Source organism: Suncus etruscus, chromosome 4 (genome assembly GCF_024139225.1).
Source record: "Suncus etruscus isolate mSunEtr1 chromosome 4, mSunEtr1.pri.cur, whole genome shotgun sequence".
NCBI classification, from domain to species: domain Eukaryota; kingdom Metazoa; phylum Chordata; class Mammalia; order Eulipotyphla; family Soricidae; genus Suncus; species Suncus etruscus.
Genome location: NC_064851.1, coordinates 14726435 through 14737769, shown reverse-complemented (window position 1 = coordinate 14737769; position 11335 = coordinate 14726435). Strand labels below are relative to the sequence as shown.

Here is an 11335-nt window from a genome sequence, read left to right as displayed (position 1 = left end):
AGCATGGAGATAGGGCATATGTCTTGCATGCAGAAAGAAGGTGGCTTGAATTCCTGCATCCCATATGGTTCCCCTAGCCTGCTGGTTCTGAGCATAGAGCCAGAAGTAACCTCTGAGTGCTGTCAGGTGTGACCCCAAAACCAAAAAGAGAGACAGACAGACAGACAGGCCTGGGTGGGTGTCCTTTATCATTTCTGGCATGACCGTGGTGGGCCAACTTCTTCCTTCTGAATGGTAAATCAGTAGGTTTCAGTGATCGAAATCCTGTTATTCTTTGAGAGTCCCAACAGCCTGTTGTATTTTTTTCTTTTTCTTTTTCTTTTTTTTTTTGGGGGGGGGGGCACACCCGGCGGTGCTCAGGGGTTACTCCTGGCTGTCTGCTCAGAAATAGCTCCTGGCAGGCACAGGGGATCATATGGGACACCGGGAATCGAACCAACCACCTTTGGTCCTGGATCGGCTGCTTGCAAGGCAAACACAGCTGTGCTATCTCTCCGGGCCCCCAGCCTGTTGTATTTTGAGGGAGTTTGGGGGGTCATTAGCCTGATCCTTAAGAGTTGCGGCCCAGAGACATGATGAGCCTCTGGGCCCTTCAGCAAAGCTGGGCTCTGCAACCAGGTCTCCTGACCCACAGAGCCACAGCCTTGGTCAGCTGGCTTGCTGGCTTGCTCCCACGTGGGGCCCTTGTTCTCAGCTCTCCCCATTGTCAGACTAGAACCCCAACTTGGCCAGGGCTGGGGCATGTGTCCTGAGGCAAGGATTGTTCAGGTCGGTCTTCTGGAGGGTGCCCAAGGCATGTGATGGTCGCTTAATGGCTCGATGCACACGGGGTAGGGCCAAGAGAGAGCAGTGTCTGCTACCACGGGGGTTTCAACCTACCTGGTCCCCTCACTATTTGTTTGGTGGGCTTCCCATTTGGGGAGGCTCCCCACCCCCCCCCACTGTTCTAGGACCTCCAGTGGTGTGTTATGCAGTGACCACTGGGTGGCAGTGTGTTCCCATGCCTGGGACCCAACCAAGACGGGGTAGTAGGGCTTGTACCTCAGCAGAAAAGAGTGTGTGTGTGTGTGTGTGTGTGTGTGTGTGTGTGTGTGTGTGTGTGTGTGTGTGTGTGTGTGTGTGTGTCTGTCTGTCTGTCTGTCTGTCTGTCTGTCTGTCTGTCTGTGTCCCCGTGTGTGTGTGTCTGTGTCTGTCTGTGTCCCCGTGTGTGTGTGTGTGTGTGTGTGTGTGTGTGTGTGTGTGTGTCTGTGTCTGTGTCTGTGTCTGTGTCTGTCTGTCTGTCTGTCTGTCCCCATGCCAAGAGCTAACAGCCATGGAAATGGGATCCAGTCCATACGATATTTCAGCAGAGAGAGACTATGTACATGACCCAGAAGGCCAGGGTCAAGGACAATGAGAAATGGATCCAGAGAGCCAAGGACTGTGCTAAAGTGGGGTGAGGGGCAGGAAGAGGAACAAAAATATGAAGAAAACCAGGGCAGTTATCACAGCCCATGTGAGAGAGAGGACAGGGTGAAGGCCTTTTGGAGCCTCAGAAAAGACAAGTTCCCAAAAGAGAAAGAAAGCAGGAGAGAGACCAAGAAAAAAGCCCAAAGTTTGAGACCAGCGACAGAAAAGAAGAGGGGGAGAGACAGAGACAGAGACAGAGACAGAGAGGAGAGGAGAGGAGAGGAGAGGAGAGGAGAGGAGAGGAGAGGAGAGGAGAGGAGAGGAGAGGAGAGGAGAGGAGAGGAGAGGAGAGGAGAGGAGAGGAGAGGAGAGGAGAGACTGAGTGAGGAAAGTATGTCAGAGCTGGAGCTGGATGAGAAATAGGAAGCCTCGAAGTTGGGGAGACACCAGGAATCACTTCTTGCTTCTCTAGACAAGAAGGAGTCAGACTTGGCTCACTGCAGAGGAGAATTAGTTTATTTGGACTTGGACGGGGCTGTGGAGATGGCTGCTCCTGCTCCAGACTATTTCATCTCTAGCTCAGGCTCCAGCTCAGGCATCAAGTCTGGCTCCAACTCAGACACCAACTCAGGCTCCAGCTCTAGCTCCGGTTCCAGCTCTAACTCGGCCTCCGGCCCCCGCTCTGGCTGTGGTTCTTCCTGCTCCAGCTCTTCACTCTTGCTCTGAGGCTCAGGTGGGTGACCCCCCTGCTCCAAGGCAGAGAATCTTCTAGGTCTCCACTGTAAGATGGCCTGCAGGGGTAGTGGAAAGGGTGAGAAGTGGAAGAGAAGACACACAAGGTGACTGTACCCCCTTTCTCTTCTTCCACAGTCTCCTGCCCTTCCCAACTGCTCCCAGGCCTTCTCTCAGCCCCTTCAAGCTCCCAGAGGATGCTGTGGACAAAGGGATCTTCAGAGCACAGGGCTTGAGAAAGAAGGGGCTCTGAGGACAAGTTCAGGGGGCCGCCTCAGTCATCTAACTGTCAAGCCAATACTCTTGGAGTGTTTCTGGCTTACCTGTCTTCTCCAGAGATGAAAGCTAGAGGCTCCAATTCCCAAAAGGAAAAGAAAGAGGCTACCCAGGATGAGAGAGAGGGAAAGATGGGCAGCTTTGGGGGCGCCAGGGACTCCCACCTGAGGACCAGGCACCTGCAGAGAAGGGACAGGGTTAAGCTATGTTGAAAAGAGAAAGAGAAATCTCACTTCACACGCATGGTTGATAGAGACAGATGAGGCCCAAGGCATTGAGGGGAATCAGCCTTTAGGGCCATTAGGGGATCTCCTAAAGATTGGAGATCATTAGGGGCAGAGGAGGGTCAGGCCCAGATCAGAGTGGGAGGTCAGGGAACTGGGTCGGGGGATAAAATAAAGAATTCGGGTGGGGAGGGGAATGTGGCCTGGAGTTGGGCTGGGGGTGTCAGACCTGGGCCAGAGAGGTCGGTGAGGAAGAGCGAAGTTCCAAGAAGCTTGTCCCCTTGGTACAACTGGCACTGCCAGGGCTGGGAAGGCAGCCGGGTCTCCAGCCAGGGTCCTGGAGAGCTGCCCTCAGACTGCGTGTCCAGCGGACTCCATAACAAAACGCTCCTGTCCAGTGGCCGGATTCACTTCACAGAGAAGCTTGCTCAAGCTCCCAGGTCCGACCGGAGGACTTGGGAGTCACTGAAAAAAATCAAAGGGAGGGGCCAGAGGAGATAGCATGGAGGGTAAGGGCATTTGCCTTGCATGTGGAAGGACAGTGGTTCGAGTCCACGGCATCCCATATGGTCACAGAGCTTTCCAGGAGCAATCTCTGAGCGTAGAGCCACGAGTAAACCCCCTGAGTGCAGCCGGGTGTGACAAACAAACAAACAAACAAACAAAATGTTTTGGGCCTACACTGCCCCCTCACGCCCCTAATGATCTCCAGCGATGCTCAGGGTTTACTCCTGACTCTGCATTCAGGGATCATGCCTGGCAGTGCTCAAGGGACCATATAAAATCTTGAGGACCAAATTTGAGTTGGCAACATGCAAGGCAAGCACCCTACTTGATGTGCTATCATTCCAGCCTCCCTCTACACTGTCAAAGCCTTTACAGTCTCCAACATATGGTGCACTTGCTCATCTTCACAACTTGGATCAGAGCTATTAATTCCCCCTACCTTTAAATGCCCTCATAATATACTTTTTGTCCTTGTTTTTTGTTTGTTTGTTTGTTTTGTTTTTGGGTCACACCCAGCTGCACTCAGGGGTTATTCCTGGCTCTATGCTCAGAAATCGCTCCTGGCAGGCTTGGAGGACCATATGGAATGCCGGGATTTGAACCACCATCCTTCTGCATGCAAGGCAAATGCTCTACCTCCATGCTATCTCTCTGGCCCTGTCCTTGTTTGTTTTTTGTTTCATTTTGTTTTGTTTTTTGGACCATACCGAGTAGCACTTAGGGGTTACTTTTGGCTCTGTGCTCAGAAATCGCTCCTGGCAGGCTTGGTGGACCACATGGGATACCAAGGATCAAACCAGGGTCTGTCCCAGGTTGTCTGCTTGCAAGGCAAATACCGTAATGCTGTGCTATTACTCTGGCTCCTGTCCTTTTTTATTTTTAATTTTCTTTATTTATTTGGTGTTTGGGCCACACCTGGTGATATTCAGAGGTTACTCCTGACTCTGCACTAAGAATTAGTCCTGGTGATGAGAAGGACCATATGGGATGCCGGTGTTCGAACCCTTGTTGGCGCCACATGTGCAAGGTAAGAACCCTACCTTCATACTTTCTTTCCAGCCCTAGTCCTTGTTGTTGTTGTTGTTGTTTTGGTTTTGGGGCGACTGCTGGTGGTGCTCAGGGCTTACTCCTGGCTTTGTGGTCAGGAATCACTCCTGGTAGACTTAAAGGACCATATGGGATACCAGGGATCAAACTCAGGTTGGTTGCATGGAAGGCAAATGTCCTTCCTACTATATTATAGCTCTGGTCCCCTCTAGTCCCTGTTTAAAGAGCTGGGACTGACTAGTGGATTATAGAAAGAACAGCTCAAAGCTTATGAGCAGAGGGCCTGGGTGAAGGCCTGAACTCAGCACAGCTGAAAGTCACGTACCCACAGATGGTGACAGAGACCCTAAGTAACCTGAAGTCTAGCACATCCCACTGAGTGACTTTGGGGAAGCACTTCTCTCAAACAGAGGAGCAATATCTTCTCCATTGGGTTGTCATGAAGATACATGAAAGACAATGCTCCCTGAAAAAAAGAGCTTGGGCAGGAAACTGGGCTGGGTAGCACAGTGGGTAGGGCACTTGCCTTGAAACCATGGCCAGCCAGGTTCAATTCCGGCACTATAGAGGGTACTCTCGAGCACCTCTAGGAGTGATCCCTGAGCACAGAGAGCCATGAGTCATCCCTGAGCACTTCTGGGTGTGCCCCCCAACTTTGGGGGGACCATATGGGACGCCGGGGGATTGAACCTCGGTCCTTCCTTGGCTAGCGCTTGCAAGGCAGACACCTTACCTCTAGCGCCACCTCGCCGGCCCCCCCCCAACTTTTTTTTTAAAGCAGCACAAATGATAGTACAAAGGGTAGGGCATATGCCTTTCCTTTTTTTGTTGTGTTTTTGTTTGTTTGTTTGTTTGTTTTTAGGCCACACCCATTGACACTCAGGGTTTACTCCTGGCTATGTGCTCAGAAATGGCTCCTGGCTTGGGGGGGGACCATATGGGAAACTGGGGGATTGAACCGTGGTTCGTCCTAGGCTAGTGCTTGCAAGGCATAACTCTAACTTAACTTAACTCTAGTGCCACCTCTCCAGCCCCGGGCATATGCCTTTCATGCGGCCAACCAGGGTTCAATCTCTGGCATCTCCTAAAGCCCTCCACACCCACCAGGAGTGATCTCTTCCTATTTTTTTTTTTTTTTTGGTTTTGAGTCACTCCTGGCTCTACACTCAGAAGTTGCTCCTGCTTGGGACCATATGGGATGCCAAGAATCAAACCGGAGTCTGTCTGGGATTGGCCGGGTGCTAGGCAAACACCCTACAGCTATGCTATCGCTCTGGACCAGGAGTAATCTCTGAGCTCAGTCAGAGCCAGGAATAAGCCATGAGCAATACCTCCCACCCAAAAAACCTTTTTTTAAAGGAAGAAATGATGCAGACTGGGTTGGGGAAGAGTGTAGAAAAGGTAAGTCAGGGGGCCGGAGAGATAGCATGTAGGTAAGGTGTTTGCCTTGCATGCAGAAGGTCGGTGGTTCGAACCCCGGCATCCCATATGGTTCCCCGAGCCTGCCAGGAGCAATTTTCTGAGCCTAGAGCCAGGAATAAACCCTGAGCGCTGCTGGGTGAGACCCAAAAAACAAAAACCAAAAAAAAAAGAAAAAGAAAGAAAGAAAAAGAAAAGCTAAGTCAGGGATATTGTTAGCAGCAAGCACTGGGTGTGAGGAAAAGCAGGGGTCTGGGCAAGGGGAAACACTCCAGAAGGTGCACAACCAGTGATATTACTCAACATATATTAGTGGGGGGGGTTGGGGGGCGTCCACATCTGGTAATGCTAGGAGCCCACTCCTGGTGGTACAACGGACCATGTATGTGGGGATGAAACCCACGCCTTCTGCATAAAGGCCTTTGAACTGCAACCCAGAGAAGCTTCCAACAGTCTCTCTGGTTGGGAGATGTATTATTTTTATTTTTTATTTTTTTATTTTTTTATTCACTTGGCTGCTACTACATCGTGTGGCTACCAAGAAACAACAGATGAGGAGTCGGAGTGATAGCACAGCCTTTGCCTTACATGCGTCTGACCCAGGACAGATCTGGGTTCAATCCCCAGAGTCCCATATGGTCCCCCAAGCCAGGAGCGATTTCTGAGCGCATAGACAGGAGTAACCCCTGAGTGTCACTGGGTGTGGCCCAAAAACCAAGAGAGAGAGAGAGAGAGAGAGAGAGAGAAAGAGAGAGAGAGAGAGAGAGAGAAAGAGAGAGAGAGAGAGAGAGAGAGAGAGAGAGAGAGAGAGAGAGAGAGAGAGAGAGAGAGAGAGAGGTGAACACTAGTGACATTCACTGTAGCCCATAGCAACCAATAAATGCCTTCGTACTTCTGGAGATGACAGTTGCTTTCTGCTGAGAAAGTCTTTACTCAGTCAATATTTGCTGACCCAGGGACAGATTCCCAAATCCAGGTCACTTCCTGCAACTTGAACCCAAATCCTGTCCTCAAAGTTGACCAGAAATAGATCCCACATATTTTCAGTTGGGGGTAGGGAAATGGAAACTGTGCTCATGGACAAATCCTGGCTCTGTGTTCAAGAGTGACCCCTACCCGTACTCAGGGGACCAAGCACAGTGCAGGGAATTAAACCAGGGTCAGCCTGAAAGGCAAGTGCCCTTTTACCTCTAAGTTCTACCTCTCTGTTCTCTCCCACTTCTTTTTTTTTTTTTTTTTTTGGTTTTTGGGCCACACCCGGTGGTGCTCAGGGGTTACTCCTGGCTGTCTGCTCAGAAATAGCTCCTGGCAGGCACGGGGGACCATATGGGACACCGGGATTCGAACCAACCACCTTTGGTCCTGGATCGGCTGCTTGCAAGGCAAACACTGCTGTGCTATCTCTCCGGGCCCTCTCTCCCACTTCTTTTGTTTTATATTTACTGATTAATTGCTGGGTGGGGACACACCCCCTGTTGTAGAAAGGGAGCCTGAGGCTCTGTGGTAGACCATGTGCTGTCAGTATGGAGGAGGGGCAGAGCAATAAACAGTACAGCAGGTAGGTTGCTTGTGGCAGATCACTTGTGGCCAACTAGGGTTTGATCCCTGGCATCCCATATGATCTCAACTACAGCCAAGAATGATTTCTGAGTACAGAGCCAAGAGTAACATCTGAGCGCCACTGGGTGTGGCCCAATCAAAACTTTTTTGGCCTGGAGAGATAGGACAGTGGGTAGGATATTTGCCTTGCACAAGGTTGATCTGAATCCAGTACCCAGCATCCCGTAGCCTGTCAGGAGTAATACCTGAGTGCAGAACCGAAAGAACTCTTGAGCATGCTGGATGTGGCCTCAAAACAAAGAAAATAAAGGAACCCAGAACCACATGCACTTTACCACTTGGGGCCCAGCCCCAGCCCTATCTAACTCCTTCGAAACCATTCACACTTTTGCCACCTTTCCTGCCCCTTTCTCAGAGCTTCCCCCAACACTGAGAAGAGGGGAGCCCCTTATCTCTAAGTGGAACCTTTATCTGGTGACTCAGGGGACATTTTCCGTTTCAGTTTTGTAAATGGGGTTGAGAAGCGGCCATGACGAGTCACTTGAACCTCATGTCCTGGCATCCCGAAGTGCCTCTGACCAGCCCATTTCCTTTCCCTGGAATGAGCAGTAAGTCCTTGTCCACCTGCCACTAACCTGTGATGACGGCCAAAGTGACCGTGGCAGTAAGTTGCTGGCCCTGCAGATGGACATGGCACGTATAGGGCCCAGCCTGGGCCCGGCTCACGGTATCTAGTCGAAGGGTGAAGTCACTGTTGTTTCCGGCCACCAGGAGGTCGGGTCCTCCCCCAGGCTGGGCCCATTGGGCAGTGAGGGGAGACTGGGTCTTCATTCCAGGAGGCAGATGGCAGGGAAGCTCTGCCCTGGTACCTGCAGCTGCATACACGGTTAGGGGGACTGCAGGTGCCAGACCTGGAAAGGATGGGAACCCATGTTATAAGCCCAGAGCAGCCAGGGAGGTTGAGGGGTGAAGGCTAAGGGGTGATCTGCCTCAGAGAAAGGGGGCTGAATCCAGTATTCATGATACAGGGCAGGCCAGCAGAGAGCCAAAGTGGCAAGCAAAGCACTATGCCAAGAGACCGACTGAAACGGGAAAAGTCTTCCACCAGTCGGGCCCAACAGTACTACCGGTGTAGCCAAGCTGTCCAGGACCTTGGTGGGGTCCCCTGGGTTAGGGTGAGGAGGTAGCCCGTGGGCAGGAAGGACGGGGGCCAAAGATGAAGCTGGAGGGGTGGAGTTACCCAGAACGGTGAAGCTGTCGGTGATGGACACATTGAAGCCGTCTCTGTAGGCCAGGGTGCAGCCCCAGGGGCCAGAGTCAGACAGGCTGATCTGGGGCAGGAAGAGGAAGCTTCCAGCAAAGTAGAGGTTCGGGGACACTTGAATGGGAACTCTGTCTGCACCTCGGAACCAGTGCACCGAGGCTGGATGGTCAGGGCGACTGAAGGAGCAGTTCAAAACGACCCAGTCAGAGATCCTTAGAGCTGGAGAGGGACTGGCGATGGTCACTGCAAGAAGGAGGAAGGTGTGAAGAGTTGTGGAAGCACTTTCCCAGCTGAGCAGGCCAATGAGCGGGATAGTATAGCAGGTATGGCATTTGCCTTGCATATGGCCAGCCCGGGTTCAATTCCCGCATTCCATATGGTCCCCCAAGCTTGCCAGGAGTGATTCCCAAGGGCAGAACCATGAGTAACCCTTGAGTGCTGGAGGGTGTGTAGCCCCAAAACAAAATAAAACAAAACAAACAAAAAAAAATGAACCAGTGGAAAACTCCTGGAAACAGGGATAGGGCTGTCTAGTTCTTCCTGAAACTTCCTCCTGGTACCCCAAAGTTCAGAGACTAGGCCAGAGCAATAATACAGAGTTAGGATGTTTGCCTTACACGCAGCTGACTCGGGTTTGATTCTTGGCACCCCATATCGTCTCCTGAGCCTATCAAGAATGATCACTATCGGAGAGATAGCACAGCGGCCTTTGCCTTGCAAGCAGCTGATCCAGGACCAAAGGTGGTTGGTTCAAATCCCGGTGTCCCATAGGGTCCCCCGTGCCTGCCAGGAGCTATTTCTGAGCAGACAGCCAGGAGTAACCCCTGAGCAACAGTGGATGTGGCCCAAAAACCAAAAAAAAAAAAAAAATAGAATGATCACTAGAGGTCCAGAGCAGTGGAGCAAGCGGTAGGGCATTTGCCTTGCACATGCTAACCTAGGATGAACTGCAGTTCGATCCCCCAGCATCCCATATGGTCCCCCAAGCCAGGAACGATTTCTGAGCGCATAGCCAGGAGTAACCCCTGAATGTCACCGGGTGTGGCCAAAAGAGAGAGAGAGAGAGAGAGAGAGAGAGAGAGAGAGAGAGAGAGAGAGAGAGAGAGATCACTAAGGGCCAAAGTGATAGCCCACTGGGTAGGGTGTTTGCCTAACCCCTGTGTGCCGCTGGGTATGGGCCCCCCCAAAAAAATAAACAAAAATAAAATGATCACTGAACACAGCTCCAGGAGTAATCCCTGAGGGAGCACCTCCAGTCGTGCTCCCGGACCCCAAATACAAAACAAGTCTGCTATCTACATATGCTTAAAGGGGGTGCAAGCATGAGGGAGGGTCTCCAGCCAACTTCCACAGTGCCCCCCCCCATCTGGAGTGAACTTGACCTGGTCTACAATACCCTTTCCCTTACTGAGCACCCTCATGAACCCACCCCACTCCCTCTGGCTCACAGAGATCTGACATGAATCACCGAGCCAGGCCCTCTGCTTCCCTTCCTCCCCCTCTGATGCTTTGGGGTGGGGTGGGAAGGGGAGGATGCTACTGGGGTGATACCTTCTCTCCAGACTCTCCTCGTTTCTCTAGGGGAGCAGTGCACCCCGCCTTCTGCCTTCTGCCTTCTCCCCCTTCCTCCCCGCCTCCCCTCTCCCTGGGGTGCATCCTGGGCAGCTCCAGCCCGCCCCCGTCCCGGCCCCACCTACGGGAGGCCTGGCCCACGCGCAGCCGGAGGCGGCAGGCCAGGGCGCGGTGCCGGTCTCGATCACGGTCACGGAGGCTCACGGAGGCCCGGTACTCGCCGGCATCCTCGCGCCGAGCCGGCAGCAGCCACAGCGAGAAGTCTCCTTGCTGCAGGCCTCGCTCCAGCAGCTGCACACGGGGCTGCAGCGGTTGCTTCCCGCTGCGCAGACCCCCGGGGTTCAGCCTCAGCACAGTGTAACCCCGAGGCCCGGAGCCCCCAGGGGAGGCTGCCGCTTCGGGGTCCAGGCCAGACGCTGGGGGGCTGCTGTTGGGGGAGGCCCCCCGAGGCCCACTGGGCAGGAGAGAGATAAAGAGAGGACTGGTGGAGGCTATGATGAGATGCTCTCCCCCACCAGGCTTCCAACCCACCTACAGGGAAGAAGGGGAGATCTCGGACCAGTAGCTGCAGCCTGCCCTTTGGGACAACGGGAACACACCCCCTGACAGCTCAAACGAGGGGGCCAGAAGGCTGGCTTAGTTTGGGTGGGGATGGTGTTGCCCAAGTTTAGGGTACATACCTGTCTGGGAGGTGCTGCCAGTTCACCTCTCGGATGCGCAGAAGGCTGAGGTCCTGGGTGCTGAAGCGGCAGGGAAGCTGGACAGCTGCCCCCTCCTGGGCCCACATCTCTTGAACCTGGGGGTCCGGCCCTGAGGCCTTCACTGGGAAGGGAAAAGAGAGACCAAGGAGGGGTGCAATGAACCAGGAGATGGGAAGTGGGGGAGAAGCAGGCTCTGTGTCTCTTGCCCCTTCCCTGCCAAGGGAGTCAGAGAGGCCTGGGCTCTGTGGGCCTCACATGCCCTTTCGAACCCAGGCCTGAGGGAACTCCCTTACCTGGTACCACCACGCACAGGAGAGGTGGGAGCAACAAGGGTAAAAACAGAGCAGCCCTCATGGCCCCTCAGGCCTGGGCCAAACCCCTGAGTCCTCTCCTCCAAAGGGAAGACAGGAAGGGGCCTGATAGATGAAAGAGAGACAGAGAGACACTGCAGGAAGTGGAGGAAGAAGAGAGGCAGGGAGATGATCTGGAGAAAGGAGCAGAATCTAGAGAGGCAGCTCAAGGGGTGGGGTCAAGGGGCTTCCAGAGAAGGGGGTCCAGGTGATGGTGGCAGCGAGCAGAGTGGGGTCTCTGGGGCTAGGTGGGTTCCTCTGCTCCTCCAGGTCTCTGTCCTTCTGCCTTCCTTG

At 53.2% G+C, this 11335-nt stretch overlaps 1 protein-coding gene across 1 annotated transcript; it reads right to left on the bottom strand.

Moving 5' to 3' along the window:
• Positions 1 to 1944: 1944 nt before the first annotated feature.
• Positions 1945 to 11045, bottom strand: LAG3 (lymphocyte activating 3). Its single transcript, XM_049772495.1, is given in 11 exon segments — positions 1945 to 2168; positions 2445 to 2561; positions 2837 to 2998; positions 3000 to 3065; positions 3067 to 3086; positions 7790 to 8065; positions 8395 to 8661; positions 10116 to 10444; positions 10526 to 10567; positions 10671 to 10812; positions 10985 to 11045. Coding segments are annotated over 11 exon segments (1698 nt in total). The 3' UTR covers positions 1945 to 1952.
• Between the last annotated feature and the right edge of the window lie 290 nt (positions 11046 to 11335).